Source organism: Ochotona princeps, chromosome 11 (assembly GCF_030435755.1).
Source record: "Ochotona princeps isolate mOchPri1 chromosome 11, mOchPri1.hap1, whole genome shotgun sequence".
Taxonomy (NCBI): domain Eukaryota; kingdom Metazoa; phylum Chordata; class Mammalia; order Lagomorpha; family Ochotonidae; genus Ochotona; species Ochotona princeps.
The window spans coordinates 22,965,370-22,987,477 of NC_080842.1; the positions used below are offsets into that span (position 1 = coordinate 22,965,370).

The following is a 22,108-nucleotide window of genomic DNA, read 5'->3' on the forward strand; positions in this document are numbered from 1 at the left end:
TATAAGCTGTTAGTATAAAAGCTATTCATTGCTTTATTAAAATGTTTATTATCATTTTCATTAAAATGCGTATTTATTTTCATTCGTGATATTGAATAATCTGAAAGTAGTTCCTGTCAAACGACTTCAGGAGCTGGGGCTGCACCAGGCTGAGACCTGGTTCCCTACAAGGGTAAAAGAGACCTGTATATTTGAGACATCATTTCAGTTTAGGGGGGTGGTTTGTATTAGCAAGAAACCAGACTTAGAAATGGATCTGAAATTCAAACCCTGACACTCAAATATGGTATTCAGGTATCCCACCTTGGCTCCTTAAGTACTAGACACCCATGCCGCCCTGCTTTTTATGTGTGCAGTATACACTACACTCTGGTCTTACTGCCTTATTGGTTCTCAGATGGAGTCTTTGTCAACTTCCAGCCTTTACAATGGCTCAGTTGATTAATCCTCCCCTTCAAGCTCAAGGATCCCATATGGGTGCCGGTTCATGTCCCAGCTGCTCCACTTGCAGACCAGCTTCCTGCTTGTGGCGTAGGAAAGCAATCGAGGATGGCCCAAAGGCTTGGGACCCTGGACGTGGCTTACTGGGTAAAACTGCTGTCCTGTGCACCCCATATGGTTGCTGACTCAAGTACTGGCTGCTCCACTTCTGATCAGGTCTATACTAATGCATTGGAAAACACAGCAGATGACCTTCAGTACTTGGCCCCTGCCACCTATTGTGGGAGATCTAAATGAAGTTCTAGGCTCCTGTGTGTGACTATCCTGAGAGTGAACTAGCTGATGGAAGATCTCTCTCTCTCTCTCTCTCTCTCTCTGCTATTTCAAATAAACCATGAATATTTGGGAAAAAAAAAAAGAGTGAAGTTCCATTTGCTGGTGATATTTTACAATGAAGGAACTGACAAGCAGGACTCCAGAGGTCAGAAACAATGCCCTTCCCTATCAAGTGAAGAAGTGGTCAGGCAAAAAATGGGTCAGAATGGTAGTATGATCATTTATTGCATTTTAATGGAATTAATGTAATGTCTGGGATAATAGAGAACTCTATATGAAGTATGTAGTACGTGCCAGCAATTTCAGATCTGGACGGAAGATAGGTTAAGTTTTGGCTCTGTATTGAATGGATGATGTGGTAGCAGGTGGCCTTTTGTTAACAGTCCTATGTGTGTAAATTTATTTGGTAGCAGACACGTGTTCTGTGCTTCTGGTGAAGGATGATGTACTATAAAGAAGAAGAGTATTCTTGTGTTGTGAACATGCTAGGGTGTTGCTGTACGTGAGGTTGCCTTCCGTGACTTTTTGATGGATACATTAGGAAGCACTTATTCACGTTTCTTGTCGTTATTGAATTATTCAACCCTACTGTCAAAGTGAGTGGCAAAATTTTGATAGGAAAAAATGGAATTAACTTTAAAAGGTTTCAGACTAATGAAACTCAAGCATGTGCTACATGAAGCAACATTTTCATGCTGTTGTGTAGTGGGGAAGCATTTTTGTTGAACTCCCTTTAATCTACAGATAGTATAGTTTGAGGAAAGTGTCAGTACTAGCTACCACAAAGTCATTTGTTCCTGTTAAAAAGACAGTACTGTTTCACTGAGTAATATGAAATATAATGTTGATCTATGTTCTTAGTAATTATTTAAGAGAAACAAAACTTTGAATTAAATGAGAACACAGATGTTTGATTCGCAGAATTGAAATATTTGAACAGCTTTTAATTAAGAGTCTTATGAAATTACTTATGATTGTAGAAGAAAATAGAATGCTGAAGTCAGTTCTTAAATATGAATTATTTCAAGTGTTTCCCTATAGGACAACTCTCAGAATGTAAGGCAAGACAAAGTTTATCCCTCACAGTTGTCTTCCCAGATTTTGCCTGATTTTCAGGTTTAACATCCACTCAATAATGCACCTGCTGGTTAGCAACACCAGTTGTAGAGGATATTTTAGTGGTTAGGGGATTTTTTTGTATGTGTGAAATGTCAAAATGTGTTAAATCAGCTTTAATGACCTCCTAGGTCCGTCACATATGTTTACAGTTTAACAGACAATTATTTAAAATTCTTGATGGAGGTTGAAATTTTATAGATACTCTATTTTTATAGAAACTCCAAGAAATAAAGACTATCAGATTTCTTTGAGAATCATATGCTTGCTTTCTTTGGAAACTGTATTTCAGAGAGCATTGATTACTGTTAGTAAATTATACCACTTTTTGCAAAATTATTTTAGAGGGTTAGATGACTTTGACATAATAGGTTTGGGTCACCATTATGTTTTCTAAAGGTCTTTTTAATGCAGTTACAAGAGTTCTGTCAATTCTCACTTAATCGCTGCAGCAATAGGAGGTAAAAATGAAGTTGAAATCCCAGAAATTTTGTCTCCCTTTTAATATTCTGACAAAATGTGTTTTGAAGCTGCTAACAAATGTAAAAATACAACAGCTTGAATTTTCCTTTTTCTCAATACTTCTGTTGTTTACCCACTGTGCATCAGAATTATTAAAGTGCAGAAATGTAGCATATGTTGCTGTTTATAAATATTATTCTACTAGAACTTATATGTACTAATCATTTTTAATAGATATTTTTCTAAGACTTTTGCAAATGTATGAATTTCATTCCAGTATTTTATAATTGCCCATATTTGGTGAGGATCAATGAACTGTTATCATTTTGCAGGTCTCATCACAACCACATCAAGGAAACTAGATCGAGAACAGCAAGAGGAACATATACTGGAAGTAAGCTTCGTTGATTATTCTTAAAATATTGCAGTTATAAGAATGGTCAGTGTGTTAACCAATATTCATGATTAGTATTTTGTTATATTATTTTTGATCATTAGCAAAAAGACATGATTATCATTAGGAACAAGATGCTTTCTATGAAAAACTGTCCCTAAAAGCATTTGTTAATGTGTTACTTTAACAGGTTACTGTAACTGACAATGGCAGTCCTCCAAAATCAACCATTGCAAGAGTAATTGTGAAAATTCTTGATGAAAATGACAACAAACCTCAGTTCCTGCAGAAGTTTTATAAGATCAGACTCCCAGAGCGGGAAAAACAAGAACGAGAAAGAAACGCCAAACGCGAACCTCTCTACCGTGTGATAGCTACAGACAAAGACGAAGGTCCCAATGCAGAAATCTCCTACAGCATTGAGGATGGCAATGAGCATGGCAAATTTTTTATAGAGCCAAAAACTGGAGTGGTTTCATCCAAAAAGTTCTCTGGAGCCGGAGAATATGATATTCTCTCTGTGAGTTACAATTGAAGATTGTAATTGAAATTTCTTATGTACTTTGGTTAGGAACTTGGTTTTGTATCACTCACAGCTTTTTCTCTAGGCAGCGAATAGAGACCTAACAGCCAGGCAGTGCTTGATCATGTTTGAGGAAAGCAGAGTTGATTTTTCCCTTTTCAGCTTTTACTGTAGTTGCTTATTCTTCATGTTGGGTAGTTCTTTTTTAAATGTGTGGTATATTCAGATTAATAACACATGTTAGAAATTGCCTGGGTTTAAGACTGAACCAATCCGTGCTGTAGTATGAGCTATGATTTCTGTTTGGTTAGTTTACCTCCTCTTTTTCTGTGTTATAGATTAAGGCAGTTGATAATGGTCGCCCTCAAAAGTCATCAACCACTAGACTCCATATTGAATGGATCCCCAAACCCAAGCCATCTTTGGAGCCAATTTCATTTGAAGAATCATTTTTTACCTTTACTGTAATGGAAAGTGATCCAGTTGCTCACATGATCGGAGTCATATCTGTTGAGCCACCTGGAAGACCTCTTTGGTTTGACATCATTGGTAAGAATTCCTCCTAGTTTTCACTGTTGCTATTTAGATTATACTGAGAATAACTTACATGTGTTTTCCTGATTTTTGTTTTCTGCATATCTCAGAATTGAAAATCAAATGTAGGATTTGTAGGTGGAAAATTTGCTTTAAGCTGTAATGCTTGGATGGATTTTTGTTTACACTGTGCATTGTTTGAAATAAGTGCTATCTATCCACTGAGTTGTTATATAAAAATAAAATTTTTTGAAGTGCTTCAAGGAGTTTAATGATGTTTTGATACAAAAGCATAGCTTCTGAATTTTTAATTCTTTTTTTGTAACATCACGTTATGGCTTTTAGTAGCCATTAGTAGAAAATTTAAATTGACTGTCACAGGACAGGAGGCAGTGTTGTGGTGCAGTAGGTAAACTGTATTTTGCTGTGCTGGCTGGCATCCTATGCCTATTTGAGAACTGCATGCTCTGATTTGGAACCAGGTTTCTGCTAATACATGTAGAAAGGCAGTGGACAGTGTTCCAAGTACTTGAGCTTCATGCGTATGGGAAACACTGATGGGATTCTGACCCCTGGCTCTAGCCTATCCTTAATCTGACTACTGTGAAAATTTCTGCAGTAAACCTGCCGCTGAAATATCTCTTTACTCCTACCACCCTGTCTGCCCATCACACAGTGGCTCTGCTTTCCAAATAAACAAACATATTTAAATAAATTATTAAAAAGTAAATGACTGTCAGAGTTCAGTATTTCGTAGAAAATAAAATTATAGTTTTGATTTGCATAAGGTAAACATTACAGTGTCAGCTGTGGCTTTTTAATTTTGTTTGCTTCATTTTCAGTAGGAAGCAGAGTTCATTAGAGTAATTCATCCTGTAATAAAATCTACACACTTTAGTCCATCCCACTACTTGACACTCAACCCTCTTCTAGTTCAGATATTAAATGTAATAATACCCTGCGTAACAAACTGAAAAATGTTCACATAAAATACATCTTGTGATTCATCTCTAGGCAAAGTTTCATTCCTTTTTTTCCCCCCTGTTCTAACCCAATACCAAGTTACCCCCCCAGACTCTTTCATGAAGTTGAAACTGATGGAAACAGGCTGCAGGGATCCCAGAGTAGCTATACTACATGATTCACTTATTGACATTTCATACTAACCAGTGGACTGCTTTCCTTGATTTGCTTTTTGCACGAAACTTAATAACATGAGAACCATTACCATTTACTTTAAGGGGAAAGATTGATTTTGTAGTTCAGTATAATCAAAATAATTTGCTTGCCTTCTCTTCACTTTTTATCACATTCCTAAATTAACAGTCTAATATTGTACAGTATGTGGCATTGCTGACCCACCTGTTTGGAACCAGTTGGATTGATTGTTCTTCCTGTTCTGTGCTTGCTTTTCATGCTTGCTTCTTTTGGCTGTGCCAGGAGATACACTTGCTAGAGAAGTTTTTCACATCTTTCAGATGGCTTGTGACCTGAACTGTACAGCAGAAGGTATCTGCTGAGATCACATAATTTGTCTAAGATTATGAGATCTAAAATAATAAAAGCATTGATTTTCTTTTAATTTCAAGTGCCTTTTGTTGTTGTTTATTAATATGCACAAAGTCACCCATTCCCGTTGCAAACATAGTGACTTTTAATGCATCCCTACATCTGTGGTTTTGGATTTGATTTAAGACCATGTGTGTGTCTGTGTTGTTTTGATTAGATTTAATAGTGTAACTTCATTCTGACATTATTCCTCTCTTTCCATTTAATTGATAGAAGCATTTCAGCTTCAATGGATTTGAAAGGTTCTTATCTAAAATGGAATTAGGGATACGTTTGAACAGTCATTATGGAGAGGACAAGAACTTATGCATTATTAAGCTTTGTTTTTGACAAGAATATGACATTTAATTTCACATAGTGTATAACGGACAGGAATGATTAAAGTTAACAAACACTGTATTTTTCGGGGTTAACGTTAGTTTTAAGCAATTATTTAATCAGAGCCATATGCTCAAAGTACCATGAAATCTTTTTCAACAATTCTACTTTTAAATTCTGAGTGACATGTTGTATAGCTACTACAGTATAAATACAAAGAATGTTCGGTACCCCTGAAAAATCAATCTGAAAATATTTCATTAGTAATATCAACAAAGTTTTTTCTTTTTTCAATTATTCTTTTGCTTCTTCTTGGGCAATAGCTACCTTAACTGTTAGAATATAATTTTGCCTTTAAAACATTGTCTTTCTAACTGGCCATGCTTTTGTTGTCTTCTAAAATGCTTGCTCCTTGCAATCATTTTTATTAGCACATCAGAAGTCTTTTTTTCAGTGTCTTTAAGTGATAGAAAACCACCAAACAGTTGAAAGATTTTCATCTTGTATTGTGTTCTTACTCTTCTGTTTACTCTAATTTAAACTAGGTGGCAACTACGATAGTCACTTTGATGTGGACAAGGGCACTGGAACTATTATCGTTGCCAAACCTCTTGATGCAGAACAAAAAACAAACTATAACCTCACAGTTGAGGCGACAGATGGAACCAGCACTATCCTCACACAGGTGAGTGGATTCCTCCTAGTGTGCTACTGGTCTTTGTAAGGTAGAGAAAGTATTCTAGTTTTAGGACCCACAGACAGCATGGGCAAGTTGAGTTGTCCTCTCAGGTTCTGACATCACAAATTAATGTGTGGTTACAGTTTATACTTATGCACACTAAAAATTTTTATTTAGATAAAGTATAAATCATGACTTGTATTTTGCATCTAATCAAGTAGTTTCAAAGATTTTGACAGAAGGCTGAAAATAAAACCACACCACATTGTTTGTTATTACTCCATCAGAAGTTTCTAATTGTATGCTCTAATTCAAAGTATATCATTATTAAGGATGACTTGTACAGATCATTTTCATTAAAGCTTTTTAAAGTGATTACTCTTTTAAGTCACTTTTTCTTTGGATAACATAATTAATCTGTGTAAAAGTGACTGATAAAATTGCTATACTATTTCCTTTATTTCCTAAGTTTGTTCCAATCTGATGACGGAGAGGTGGCCAAATGTCTGAGATTTCTAACTTCACATTGAAAAACCCTGTAATCTTAACTTCTTATTTCCTACAAATTATTTTTCATTGTGTTTATGAGCTGTTTTGAGTTGTACAAAAGCAACATTCCTAGTTGAATAAACACTGTGGGATTTGGGAAAGAGACCGAGGGCCATCCATTCATTCAGCTGATCCATGTGTACTTGGAATAGAGCAGGTATTTTTTTGGAAAGCTGAAAATTAGGACACAAGATAGACAAAACTCTGCCCTGTTGAGGCTAAAGGTTTGTCTGGAATCTACCATATATACTTAAGGAAGTAACAAAATGGTAGACGCTCTAATGCTTTTTAATTCATTTGCTAGCTTCAAATTAAACTATGTTAAATTTTATGTGAGTCCTAGTTTGTACTGTATCTTTTAGTTGCATAAAGGAATAAAAATCTCTTTTTCAGTCAAATACAAAGATAATTTAAAGCCAGTTGTGAGGATATGTTATTCCTCACTAAATGCTTATTATCTTCATCACAAGTAAAATTGATCCATTTTGAAATTAAGTGAGAATTCTAGTATGTTATTAACGTTTCAGTTTTGTCTGTAACTGTGTTCTTATTCTAGAGACAAGCAGAGCTAGTAAGTGTTCTTTCTCTTTAAAAACCAGTCCTGAGAAAACTTTTATATGCTATTGATGGGAATGCAAATTAGCATGGCCATTATGGAAAATAATGTGGAGGCTCCTCAAGAACCTGTGAATAGAGCAGTGACACTGCAGTCCCACTACAGGATGTATATCCTTAGGAATGGAGTCAGTGTGTCTGAGAGATAGCTGCACTCACATTTTTGTTGCAGCACTGTTCATAACAGCCAAACAATGTCTAGGTGTCCATGGACAAAGAGAGCCAGCCCCTGCTTCACACGCCTTTTAAAGGGGTTTGTGAGGGGAGTGGTTACACAACAATGCAATACTGTCCCCTCTCAGTTGATAGGTGAGTCACAGGTGGGCAGGAGTGAATACCTTGTGTTGTGGGATAAGGAGTTGATTAGTGCTCATGATGGGCAGGAACAGGAACTGGGGCTTGTAGCCAAAAACACCTAGACTAATTGGACTTCCATTATCCTGGCTAATTTAGAATGTAGGGGGGTGGTTGAGGATGGAATTAACATTCCATTGCTATTAGGACCCTCCTTCAGGACAGAGGGTAGAGAACACAGCCAAATTTTATTTGCCCACTGTCAATGGGTGCTGGCCATCACTGGCTGCACCCCATCACAGCAACCATGGTGGAATAGGCAGGCATTACAATAAATGAAAAGAGCAAGTCACAAAAAGACAAATACTGCTTATTCTCAATCAGACGTGGAAACTGAACAGCCAATTGTATGAAAGTATACAATAGTAGTTACCAGAGCCTTGCAAGAACATGGGGGAGGGAGGGTTGGAGAAGATGGTTTATGGATATAAGATAGAGAGAAGGATTTATACAACATTATTATGGTTGACAAATATTTTTCATAATAACTGATACAGAGATTTTGAAAATTTCCAGAACAGCAACAACAAAAAAATATATATGTCTGAAATGACAGCTATATGCCAGTTGCCCTGATTTGGCCATTATACATGTGTACATGTACTGAGATGTCACATGGTACCCTGTAAATATGTATTGTTAACATTTTAAAAATTAAAACCACTCTAATTTTAGAGTATAAAAGCAAGAGTAAAAATCAAGAAATGTAATGGATCCAATGAAATGATTCTGGTAGGAAGGCTTAGGTAATATAAAGTGGATTGGTCCAGCTTCCAAAGTCAACTATCCAGAAATCAAGTGAAACAAGCGCTGTGCACGAAGCATTCGCATTATGAAAGACAATATATCCATCTGCAGCGTTTGGCATTCATTATGTAAACTAATTACCTGTTTCCCAGTAATCATAGCTTTAGTACAGTTGAAAGATTACTATGAAATAACTGTATCTTCACTAAAATTCCTCCAAAGTCCTAGAAAATATATATGAATTTTTCTATTCACAGGGACCCAAATAATCTTAGATTTCTGTGCTCTGCTTCAATTCATTTCCATAATTATGTTGAGTCATTTAAAGAGGGTCTTGTTATCTCAGTGAATTGCTGGCAGGGGAGGGCAGTCAAAATACAAGAGAATAGATTACAGAGCCCAGGTTGTCCTGTTAAGGTGTGGGACAAAAGGAACAATCAGTAATTAGGCTTAGGTTTCCAATCTGGGACTGAGAGCAGGGAGATAGGGAGCTGAGGGGGCAGAACAGCCAGTACCACGTGAAGAAGAACACAGGACTCCAGACAGGAACACAGCAGGTGGATTTCAAATTGTAAGTAAAACCGCAGAACCAGTAGAGCGGGTTTTGTGCATCCATGTCTGTTTCAGGAGATGCCAGATTTGAGGGGTTTTCAGAGAACACTGTCACTCCGAGAGTAGCAGTGGGAAGTCATAATGCAATACCATTGTTCCCTGAGACCAGCTCTCCCAGCTTTCCTGGCCTGGCCTTGTCCACTGAGGCTGCTGCCCAGTGTTAATTGAGTCACTTTGCTTTATATATAGGGATCTTAGCATATCTAGTTAACATTCTTTTTTCTTTTTTAGACACAGCTTTGTTCTTAGGTTTTTTGTTGTTGTTGTTTGTTTTGTTTTTCACTTCAGAGCATCAGCATCCCATTCTGCAGAGTAGGCAGCTTGGTCAGCGTTTCAGCCCTGCCCCTTTGGGCATACTAGCTCCTTTTAGGCTTCAACTTTCTCCTTTGGGACATGGCAGTAGTGATAACCACTCTGGTCTTGTTCTTAGCAGGGTCAAGTGAGATGACATACAAGAGGCTTGCTTGTGTAGAAAGCTCTTAGAGCCTGCCATTCAGTAAGCTCTTGGACAGGGGCAGCTATTACACACATCAGCAATGGTCAGGGTTCCCGTCTTGTTGCTTGACATTTGATGTACCTTCCCTTCTCTGTTCTGTTGCTGCAGTTCATCTTGTACTTGCTGCTGCCAGGATGATGATAAGTACAAGCGTTGAGGACACAGGCTGTGTGGTTCTCCAGTCTCAGCTTGGAGATCATGATGACGCATGTTTGATTCCACTTTCTTACTGTTCCTTTCCTGTATTATCTCTTAATTACAATTTCTTATCTCTAGAAATAGAATGCCTGATTTTCTCTCTTGCCTTATGCTTTTACCAGGCTCTTTCCAATACACATTCCTCTCACCAATCAATACCCTACTGAGGCAAAGAGCTTTCTGAATGTCCCATCAATATCTCAATTCTTAAAACTTTGCATGATAAGGTATAAGACAAAGTTAGACTTTCTACGTGGAAGACACTTCTACAGAGGCTAAAAATGACACAAGACGGGACTGGCACTGTGACTTAGTGGAGTTAACTACCCTATTTGGGATGCCAGTGTCCCATATTAGAGTGCTGGTTGGAGTCCTGGCTACCCTGCTTCCAAGCAGCTCGCTGCTGAGGCACCTGGGTAGCAGCAGATGATGGGTCCTGGACATGAGTGCTGCCACTCAGTTGGGAAGCCAGAAAGTAGTTCCTGGGTCCTGGCTTCAATCTGGGCTTAGCCACTTGGAGCGTAAACCAGAGCATAAAAATTGCCTTCCCTCTCTCCTTTGTTTCACTCTGCCTTTCAAACAAATAAAACTTTAAACAGAGAGAGAGAGAAATGCCACAAGGCATGGATTTTATGAACTTATTTAGCACCCCAAGTCCTGGATAGACCAGTGGTAAGCATGTGAGTGTTCAGTAAATGTGTTTCGGTGCATTTACCGTCTCTGAGCTGGTCTTTTTACCTACAGCTATCCTTGGACTAAACAATGTTTACTGTATGGGGAAACTGACTTAAATATATAGTGGAAGTGGATATATGGTTTCTAGAAATTGTTTTATGGACTTTTTTTTTTTAAGATCATCACTGACCTAAAGTTAGAAGACCTCTATTATACTTTCAAATGTTTGTATATTTTCCCCCATAAAACCTTCTTGTAGCATAGTGAATACATTTAGTATTCGTTAAAATAATTTATTGTTACACAGCCATCATTGAAGGAGAGCACCAAGATAGGCTTCAAGGAAAGGCCTTTATTCTAGGGCTTGGCTGATGTAGTTAGCAGCTTTGCCTGTACGTTCCTAGTATTGACCTCCAGCGCCACTTGGACTAGAAGACTCCTTTGTTCCCATGTATGCCAACCAAGTTTAGATTTCCTATTCATAAACTGTAAACCATATTTATTATCAGTAGGGATTTCTACTGTCTATACCCTTTCATTATGAAAATTAATCTATTGTCAAAAAATGATTTGTGTGTATATTCTTATGTAGTTTAGAACTGAGTTTTTAAAATTGATTCATTTTATTCATAATTTATGAAGATTTGTCAGACTAACTTCTTTTTAAGAAGTAAACATGTTACAACTTACACTAGTTTTGTACTGATGGAAATAAGATTTAAAATACATTTCCAATTTGCCTTTTGCTGCATTAAAAATTTACTAAGAATTTGGGCTGTCCAATATTTGAAGGGACTAAGTTAATGTAACCAACTATTTCACTCACTCAAACAGCTTGTTGTTTGCATATTTAAATCCTGTATTAGGCTTCTGTAAAGTCTAGTAGTATAAATTATCTGTGGTCTCTACTGAGTAATCTACAGTCATCTTTGTGGAGACCTGATAAATTAAGTCAGCATTTCAGAAATAAATGTCAAGTTTAAGCAATGTTGTATTTGTATCATCAAAGTCAGTTCTAAGAATTTAGAAAGATGTTCCTTACTCATATTTAAATAAATAATAGAGAAATTTTCGAAGATATTTTTGGTTCTAAATTTTTTTTGCTTTTATTTTTCATTTTTATTCATTTTGCTAAAATGTAATGTTATTTTCAATGTACTTATGATTTTTTCCTGATCTTAAAATATTAAGACATTGTAATATGGAGATCCCTGAGCCTAAAGAACTGTGTCATGAAAAATAAAATGTTTTAAAAGACATTATATGGAATATTCATGTGAGTTATTTGGTTATTCATTATAGGTATTCATCAAAGTAATTGATACAAATGATCATCGTCCTCAGTTTTCCACATCAAAATATGAAGTTGTTATACCTGAAGATACAGTACCGGAAACAGAAATTTTGCAAATCAGTGCTGTGGATAAGGATGAAAAAAACAAACTAATCTATACTCTGCAAAGTAGTATAGATCCATTGAGTCTCAAGAAATTTCGTCTCGATCCTGCAACTGGCTCTCTATATACGTCTGAAAAACTTGATCATGAAGCCATCCATCAGCATGTTCTCACTGTCATGGTAGGGCATTGAGATTATTCTTTGGCTACTGTTTGGTTACTGAAATGTTTTCTACTTTTCAAGATCACTTTTTAAAGCCAATTATGTAGAAAGATCCCAACAGGATTAATACTGTGTTGATTATGTTTAGGTTCGTGATCAAGATGTCCCTGTAAAACGCAACTTTGCAAGAATTATTGTTAATGTCAGTGACACGAATGACCATGCCCCGTGGTTCACCAGTTCCTCCTACGAAGGGCGGGTTTATGAATCAGCAGCTGTCGGCTCAGTTGTGTTGGAGGTTACTGCTCTGGATAGAGACAAAGGAAGAAATGCTGAAGTGCTGTACTCAATTGAATCAGGTACTTTAGAAGCACTCATTGAATTTTAACTTTACTTGTTAAAATGCATTTTTTCTTTTCTAAAGTTAATTCTAAATGTTGTTGTTTTTCTGTGTATCACTGTAAAAGAATATATAATTGACCTTTAGTTACCCTGTAAACTTTAACCTATCAATGAGCAAATATAGAGATCTGATTAAATTTGGATAAAGTTCTTAGGGATTTACAAGGTTAGTGTAATTTGTAGCTCTGAGAAGTCTTGTAGTAAAGAGAGTATGTTGTTACTGATATATCTGAAATAATAATCACACAATCTTTTTCCTTTAAAATATTGATCAACTCTGAAACACACTTGAGAAAATGCTGGTCTAGTGTTTTAAAATTTTACTTCATCGTTACACTATTTTCTCTTGGATCAGAAATACCATGACAGAGAACTGACTTTATGCAGTTCTAATTAAGTCAGTCTCAGAAAGAGAATACCATATCCCTCTTACCTCCTCCTGGTTTAGCTTTTAGGTTTTGTTTTGTTTTTCTTACCCTTATGCACAGTAACAGTTGTCTTTCCTTCATGGAATCTAGTTGTTACAGAGTTAAGACTGGGACTGGAAGCAATGCTGGGAAGGTTAAGGGGCCTGATAGAGCTGGGCTTTGGCAGCAAAGGTGAAGAACGACTCGGGATAGTCATTCTAGGTGTGAGAGGACAGGATAAACGTCCATCGTCTTGCTGGTGATGACTATGGGGAAATCACCAAGAAGTCGTCACAGCGGGCTGAAATGTTTCTGTTCCCTTGTTTCATGCTGCTGTTCACCCATTCTGTTTTACATTCAGTGGGCTTACTTAACCTCGGTTTTTTGTGCTAGGTGCCTTGTGTTTTGAGTCTTGCCTCTGATTGAAACAGGGAACTGTTTCAAAGCAAGTGATTTAAACAGTCAGAAATCATTGCTTTGCTTTGAAATTTTTCCTACTGTTGCCAAATCCTATAAATAAATGATTATATATTGAGGCAGGTCACAGTTTTCCTGAGTGACAGTGGTATTGAAAAGAATCTATTAATTCTAGGTCTTCACTACATATTTAGAAATTATCTGTCTTACATATTAAAATTGATAGATGCATTGATTGTAGTTCATGTAATCAGAATCTGAGTAAATGAAGGCTGATTCTAGAAAAAAAACCTTGATGTGCTTAGTATTTCATTTATTTTCCTTAGAACTAATGTTACTCACAAATAAAATCTCACACACTGCCCATCTGCTCAAGAAATAGATGGTACCAGTGGCCTTTTCCAGTGAAAACTTAGCACTTATTTGATGATCATTTTATAATTTTAATAAGGTAAAAATAATGCTAAATAGTTGCTTTATAGGAAAGCATTACCATTAAATTACTGTGTTAAAATGTGGTGTAGTTAATGTTCCCAATAAAGATAACTTTTTCCCACCGTTTTTTTTCCACTGGTTTAGAAATTTAACATTTAGAAAAACAGTGGATTCCATTTATGCATGCCTGAGCTTTTCAATAAAATAATTCTGTCATAGACAAACTGACAGGGTTTATGTAGGAGAAAATGTTAAACTTTCCCTTAGCTTTCACATAATTTTCAACAACTGGGTGGTTAAAATATGATTTTTCATGTCTGAGTGAAGGCGTGGACATTCTTTGAATGCTTTCAGTGACTGATGGCATTAGTAATTTGGTATTCTAAGAATGGGACTCTGTCTCCTCAAGAAATGGATAGTACCAATGGCCTTTTCCAGTAGGGACATAGTAGTTAATTGATGGTGACTTTATAACTTTGATAATACAAAAGTAATGTTAAGCAATTTCTTTATAGGAAAGCACTACTGTTAAAATTCAGAATTTTGGGTCTGTGTTGATTCATCTCTTGGAATGCTATGAAATATAAAATATTCCTACTATCTTTAATAACAGTTCATCATCACCTTTCTGATTTGTGTCAGATTGAATTTAATAATCTTTTAAAAGCTAGCAATAAGTTCAGCCCATAGCACTGGAGTTTTAATAAGCAGCAATTTATTAAGTAAAATGTTTGCTCCGATTGGTAGTGTTTAGGGACAAAAGAATTAATTAAAGGATATTCTCAATAACAGTTGAATTGTGCACGAGAGACACCTAGTACTGTAGTACAGGTTGCATGGGAATCTCTCCTTGTCTTTGAACATTACTAGGTTAGAGCTCTACTTCAAAACTGTTGTAACTGGAAATAGGAGACATTCAGTAAATGGATTTGTTGATTATAATTGGATTTTTCCCAAACTTAGTTATAATTACACTTCTTTTACTTACCAGCTGATAGAGGCAGCCATGCTGTCTAGACAGCATTTCCTCATCATCCATCCACAGCATTTCTACAATGGGAAGAAACAGATTCCCTCACAGCTCCTTTTACAGGTCCTGAAAGGTGCTTACAAAGCATAGTGATAACTGAAGAGCCGAGTGAATTTGATTTTTTTTTTACAGATAATTGCCCTATGAAATATGGAGAATAATTTAGGTTATCTAGAAATTACGAATATTTCAGTAGCACTCATTGCTTTCCACATAGACATGCCATTACTATCTCTTCTTTGGCTCGAATGATTTCATATGTGTGTGTATAGGAATCCAGCAGAGTTCTTATTTAACCTTCTTGTTACCAGTGGACAAGCCCAGAGTCATCTTTATCAGAAATGGCTATGCTGAGTAGGGAGTCCTGGGCAGGGCATTGTTGTCACACTCTGTAAGCACGGTTGTTTGGTTTAAACGAAGTTAGGGGACAGGTGGAGAAGCAGTGAGAACCATTCTAGGAGAGGACACAGCATGTACAGAGCCCTGGGATGAGAGAGTGCTTCACTAATCGAGGAGCAAAGAGGCTGTGAGTGTGGCTGGGCAACAGCAAGAGAGCAAGTTGAACAGGAAGGAGTGTGTTCTAACACTCTCGGCAGCATAGCTGGTGGAGTCTATCTGCTCTTCATTTGACGCTGTGTGATTTATGGGCAACATAGGATTTCACCATACAAGAGAAACATGTTTGGAGATAAGTGAATGTGACATGGGAAAGTCTAAGGGGCAGGATTAAAGACAGTTGCCAGTGATGAGTCAGTCTGCTGTTAGGCCAGACAATGTCATAATTTTTTGGAAGGTAGGGATGACATATACGTAGGATGAGAAAAGGCTCTTCGGATTCTGATGACTGCCCAATGCTCAGTGACAAAGAGTCTGAGATCACTGATGCTGCTAAGTACAGACAGACCGGAAACTAGTGTCTGCACATCCTGGCAAAGGCAGTGGAGCCTCTTTCACAGGCTAGGGTTCCATTCTAAGCTTCCGGGCCTGGAGAAAACCTGTGTGTGACTCGTCCCTGTGCACACCATGAGCCACTGCTTTGGGGCCTGGATACAGACCCAGACAGGCTTAATGAAAACCAGACCGAATCTGGCCTCAGGAAAACATGTCAGGGATTTTTGGAAAACGTATTAAAGAAAGGAAAGACTATAAGAGGAAGTGTTTATTGTTAATGATGTGGAGGAAGAAGTGCTTGGTTAATTTCCTGGTTTGCAGATGCCACTAAATAGTTTTGGTCCATGAAAGGCCATACTGATTGCAATGCTAGAGGAAATGGAATTGGAGAATGTGGTTAAATGGCAAGAAAACTTTGTTTTGGATAATTTTAATAGTTCACATGGTAAAATAAATCCAGAGCAAGCTTGTTTATCAAGCAGGAAAGGTATGAAAGATTCCGGACCTACCAAATCTGAGGACCTTAACACTGCTGAGGTCTATCTCAAAGGGCTGTAACGAACCGCTGGTTTTTTCCATTTCAGTTGATATCTAAAACTGTGAATTAGTGTGGAGTGTATTTGTACCTAACTATGTGGAATAGTCAGAAAAAAAGATATAAGCAAAGAAGACAATGTAGCCTATGATGTCTCAGCTGCAGCACTGCTGTCATTTGGCCAGATAATTTTTGTTGTTGTGAAGCTGTCCTGTGCTTGATCAAATGTTTATCAGCATCCAGTACATCTTCTCTCTTTAAGTTGTGATCATCAAAAATGTTTGCCAACATCGCCAGATGTCTGTTTGAGTGGAATTGCCCCTACTGGAGAGCCACTCATCTGAAAAAGTTTAGTAAGGCAATGTTGTTGAATCTTCATAACTAAGGTGGATTATACAAACTTATTCATCAGGCCCATGAATATTTAAAAATTCTCATGAAGCTTTATTTAATTTTCTAAGTGAATTGAAATATATCTCCCTTTTCCTAATAAGTAAGAACTTGGCAATTTTACAAATGATAAATGCTGAACATAATGATATTGCAGAAAGGTTTTGAGGAACTCTTGGGAAATTAATAACTGAACTGCTATGTAGAAGGATATCCATGTCGTTCCACAGTATGTCCCCGTTTCAACTAATAGAATTTTTCTTTTAGGTGCATAGTGGCATTTTCCTTTTTTTTTTTCTCCTAAGATTTATGGACAGAATTCTTGAAAGAATGTCTTTTTCTAGAAACAAAAAATAAAGTGATTTGATGTGTCATTCAAATATTCTTATCTGTTTAATTTCAGAATATATTTTAAGGAAATTTTCACTTATTTTTATTTGTTCTTTTATTCCTTGTATTTTTCTCTGATGTGTTTTTTTTCTTCCCTTCCCAGGAAATATTGGAAATTCTTTTACAATTGATTCTATCCTGGGTGCTATAAAAACTGCCAAAGAATTAGATCGAAGTAACCAAGTGGAATACGACTTAATGGTCAAAGCTACAGACCAAGGAAATCCACCAATGAGTGAAATAACTTCTGTGCATATCTTTGTCACAATTGCTGACAATGCCTCTCCTAAATTTACATCAAAAGAATATTCTGTTGAAATCAGTGAAACCATCAGCATTGGGAGTTTTGTGGGAATTGTTACAGCCCATAGTCAGTCATCAGTGGTATATGAAATAAAAGATGGAAATATAGCTGATGCTTTTGATATTAATCCGCACTCTGGGAGTATCATCACTCAGAAAGCCCTGGATTTTGAAACATTACCCATTTATACATTGATAATCCAAGGAACTAACATGGCTGGCCTGTCCACTAATACAACTGTTCTAGTGCATCTACAGGATGAAAACGACAATTTACCAGTTTTTATGCAGACAGAATACATAGGACTCATTAGTGAATCAGCTGCTCCAAACAGTGTGGTTCTGACAGACAAGAATGTCCCACTCGTGATTCGAGCAAGTGATGCTGATAGAGAATCAAATGCTTTGCTTGTTTATCGCATTGTTGAACCATCAGTACACAAATATTTTGCTATCGATTCAAGCACTGGAGCCATTCATACAGTACTAAGTTTGGACTATGAAGAAACAAGTGTTTTTTACTTTACTGTGCAAGTTCATGACATGGGAACACCACGTTTATTTGCTGAATATGCAGCTAACGTGACTATACATGTAATTGACATTAATGACTGTTCTCCTGTGTTTTCCCAATCATTATATGAAGCTTCTCTCTTGTTGCCTACATACAAAGGAGTGAAAGTCATCACTGTAAATGCTTCAGATGCTGATTCAAGTGCGTTCTCGCAGTTAATGTACTCCATCACCGAAGGCAACATCGGGGAGAAGTTTTTTATGGACTATAAAACTGGGACTATAACAGTACAGAACACAACTCAGTTAAGAAGCCGCTATGAATTAACCATTAGAGCTTCTGATGGCAGATTTGCCAGCTTTACTTCTGTGAAAGTCAATGTGAAAGAAAGCAAAGAAAGTCAGCTTAAGTTTACCCAAGATTTCTACTCTGCCAAAGTTATGGAGAATTCCACTGAAGCCAAAACATTAGCTGTGATTACTGCTATAGGAAACCCCATCAATGACCCTTTGTTTTACCATATCCTGAACCCAGATCGCCGATTTAAAATAAGCCGCACTTCGGGAGTACTTTCCACTACTGGGTTACCATTTGATCGTGAACAGCAGGAGACATTTGATGTGGTTGTAGAAGTAACAAAAGAGCATAAGCCTTCAGCTGTGGCCCACGTTGTTGTGAAAGTCACTGTAGAAGACCAAAATGACAATGCACCTGTGTTTGTCAACCTTCCCTATTATGCTGTTGTGAAGGTGGATACTGAGGTGGGCCATGTGATTCGCCATGTTACTGCCATAGACAGAGACAGTGGCAGAAATGGCGAAGTGCACTACAATCTCAAGGAACATCATGAACACTTTGAAATTGGACCGTTGGGTGAGATTTCCTTGAAAAAGCAGTTTGAACTGGACACCTTAAATAAAGAGTATCTTGTCACCGTAATTGCAAAAGATGGGGGCAGCCCAGCTTTTTCAGCCGAAGTTATTGTTCCAATCACTGTCATGAATAAAGCCATGCCTGTGTTTGAGAAACCTTTCTATAGTGCAGAGATTCCAGAGAACATTCAGATGCATAGCCCAGTTGTCCATGTACAAGCCAACAGCCCAGAAGGGTTGAAAGTGTTCTACAGCATCACAGAAGGAGACCCTTTTAGCCAGTTTTCTATTAACTTCAATACAGGAGTTATTAATGTCATAGCGCCTCTGGATTTTGAGTCTCACCCAGCATATAAGCTGAGCATCCGAGCCACAGACTCCTTGACAGGGGCTCATGCTGAGGTCTTTGTTGACATAATAGTAGAAGATATCAATGACAATCCTCCTGTGTTTGTTCAGCAGTCTTACACAGCAACCCTGTCTGAGGCGTCTGTAATTGGAACATCTGTTGTTCAAGTTAAAGTAACAGATTCTGATTCAGAACCCAATAGAGGAATTTCATACCAGATGTTTGGAAATCATAGTACAAGTCATGATCATTTTCACATAGACAGCAGCACTGGGCTCATTTCACTAGTCAGAACTTTGGACTATGAACAGTTCCAGCAGCACAAGATTTTCGTAAGGGCTATTGATGGTGGCATGCCCGCACTGAGCAGTGATGTGATTGTCACCGTGGATGTCACTGACCTCAATGATAACCCACCACTCTTTGACCAACAGATTTATGAAGCCACAATTAGTGAGCATGCCATTCATGGACATTTTGTGATGTGTGTAAAGGCCTATGATGCAGATAGTTCAGATGTAGACAAGTTAGAATATTCAATTCTGTCTGGCAATGATCATAAGAATTTTGTCATTGACAGTGAAACAGGGATTATCACACTCTCGAACCTGCGCCGGCACACCTTGAAGCCATTTTACAGTCTTAACATTTCTGTTTCTGATGGGGTTTTCCGAAGTTCAGCCCAGGTTCATGTAATAGTAATTGGAAGCAATTTTCACAGTCCTGTTTTTCCTCAGAATGAGTATGAAGTTGAGCTAGCTGAAAACGCTCCCTTACATACGCTGGTGATTGAGATTAAAGCAACTGATGGGGACTCTGGTATTTATGGTCACATTACTTACCATATTATAAATGACTTTGCCAAAGACAGGTTTTACACAAATGAGAGGGGGCAGCTGTTTACTTTGGAAAAACTCGATCGGGAAACTCCAGCAGAGAAGGTAATCCCAGTTCGTTTAATGGCCAAGGATGGTGGAGGAAAAGTTGCTTTCTGTACCGTTAATGTCATCCTTACAGATGACAATGACAATGCGCCACAATTTCGAGCCACCAAGTATGAAGTGAACATTGGATCCAATGCTGCCAAAGGGACTTCAGTCATTAAAGTTATTGCAAGTGATGCTGATGAAGGATCCAATGCCGATGTCACCTATGCCATTGAAGCAGATTCTGACAGTGTAAAGGAGAATTTGGAAATTAACAAACTGTCTGGGGTGATAACTACAAAAGAAAGCTTAATTGGCTTAGAAAATGAATTCTTCACTTTTTTTGTTAGAGCTGTGGATAATGGGTCTCCCCACAAAGAATCTGTAGTTCCTGTTTATGTCAAAATACTTCCTCCAGAAATACAACTTCCAAGATTTTCAGAACCATTTTATACCTATACAATCTCAGAAGACATGCCTATTGGCACAGAAATAGATCTCATCCGAGCAGAACATAGTGGAACCATCCTTTACAGCCTGGTCAAAGGGAATACTCCTGAAAGTAACAGGGATGAATTCTTTGTGATTGACAGGCAGAGTGGGCGACTGAAACTGGAAAAGAGTCTTGACCATGAGACAACTAAATGGTATCAGTTCTCCATACTTGCCAGGTGTACTCACAATGACTATGAGGTGGTGGCCTCAGTAGATGTTAGCATCCAAGTAAAAGATGCAAATGACAACAGCCCAGTCGTGGAGTCTAATCCATATGAGGCATTTGTTGTTGAAAACCTGCCAGCAGGAAGCCGAGTCATCCAGGTCTGGGCATCTGATCTAGACTCGGGTACCAATGGTCAAGTAATGTATAGTCTAGATCAGTCACAGAGTGCAGAAGTGATCGAGTCATTTGCCATTAACATGGAAACAGGCTGGATTACAACCCTAAAGGAACTTGATCATGAAAAGAGAGACAATTATCAGATTAAAGTGGTTGCATCTGACCATGGTGAGAAGGTCCAGTTGTCTTCCACAGCCATCGTGGATGTTACCGTTACTGATGTAAATGATAACCCACCGCGCTTCACAGCTGAGATTTATAAAGGAACTGTGAGTGAAGATGATCCACCAGGAGGTGTGATTGCCATCTTAAGTACTACGGATGCTGATTCCGAAGAGATCAACAAGCAAGTTACATATTTCATAACAGGTAAAAAAAATCAAATGGTTTAAGTTAAAATTTTTATTATCAATTCTAAGATTTATTTTATAGAAATGGAGATGTGAAGTGTGTTAAATTTAATTATGGTGTCTAAAATGAATAGAAATGACATTCTAAGCAGCATTTCAAATTTTCACAGTTAACATTTGCATTAGACTTATTTTTTATGACTATTGAACTTTATACTTAATCTGTAGTAATAAAAATGAGTAACTGTAGACCAAATTATTCTTTAGCAATCTTTCTTATTTGTTTAGCTTATGTTTTTGTAAATAACAGCTAATATTAGACAAATTGAATCATTTTAAGCGTTCTTTAAAAATCATAACATTGTATATCTTGAATGTAGTTTATTTTTCATGTTGCTAATTTTTCTTATTTCAGCAAATTTGTAATCTTTGTTGATTTAATAGGAGGTGATGCTTTGGGACAATTTGCTGTTGAAAATTTGCAGAATGAATGGAAGGTCTATGTGAAGAAACCTCTGGATAGAGAAAAAAGGGACAATTATCTTCTGACAATCACAGCGACTGATGGCACATTTTCATCAAAAGCTATAGTTGAAGTGAAAGTACTTGATGCAAACGACAACAGTCCAGTTTGTGAAAAGGTGGGCCACTCTTTCCTTATTTGTATGTGATAAATTTCTGTCTTAAACCTTCCAGCAGGGCTATCATCTCCTTCTGTAATGTAATTAAAACAGGTTCCATCCTTTAATTGCTTACTGTTAAACAGTGAGAATTGAAAGAATTGAGACTTGAAAAAAACAACTGCTTTTGAGGAATATTAAATAGATCAAAACCTCATTCTGAAAAACTAAGTTATAGACATGATTATGTGGTGTCTAACT

The 22,108-nt window shown here is 37.3% G+C and overlaps 1 protein-coding gene across 3 annotated transcripts in view; it reads left to right on the plus strand.

Moving 5' to 3' along the window:
- FAT1 (FAT atypical cadherin 1) overlaps positions 1-22,108 on the plus strand; it is a 119,312-nt gene that overhangs the window by 67,994 nt on the left and 29,210 nt on the right. For all 3 annotated transcript variants that reach the window (XM_058669891.1, XM_058669893.1, XM_058669892.1), the window contains exons 4-11: positions 2,688-2,749; positions 2,940-3,269; positions 3,611-3,821; positions 6,239-6,378; positions 11,921-12,196; positions 12,327-12,537; positions 17,179-21,246; positions 21,672-21,868. In XM_058669891.1, coding sequence (XP_058525874.1) covers positions 2,688-2,749; positions 2,940-3,269; positions 3,611-3,821; positions 6,239-6,378; positions 11,921-12,196; positions 12,327-12,537; positions 17,179-21,246; positions 21,672-21,868 — 5,495 coding nt within the window. The remainder of the gene's footprint in view (positions 1-2,687; positions 2,750-2,939; positions 3,270-3,610; positions 3,822-6,238; positions 6,379-11,920; positions 12,197-12,326; positions 12,538-17,178; positions 21,247-21,671; positions 21,869-22,108) is intronic.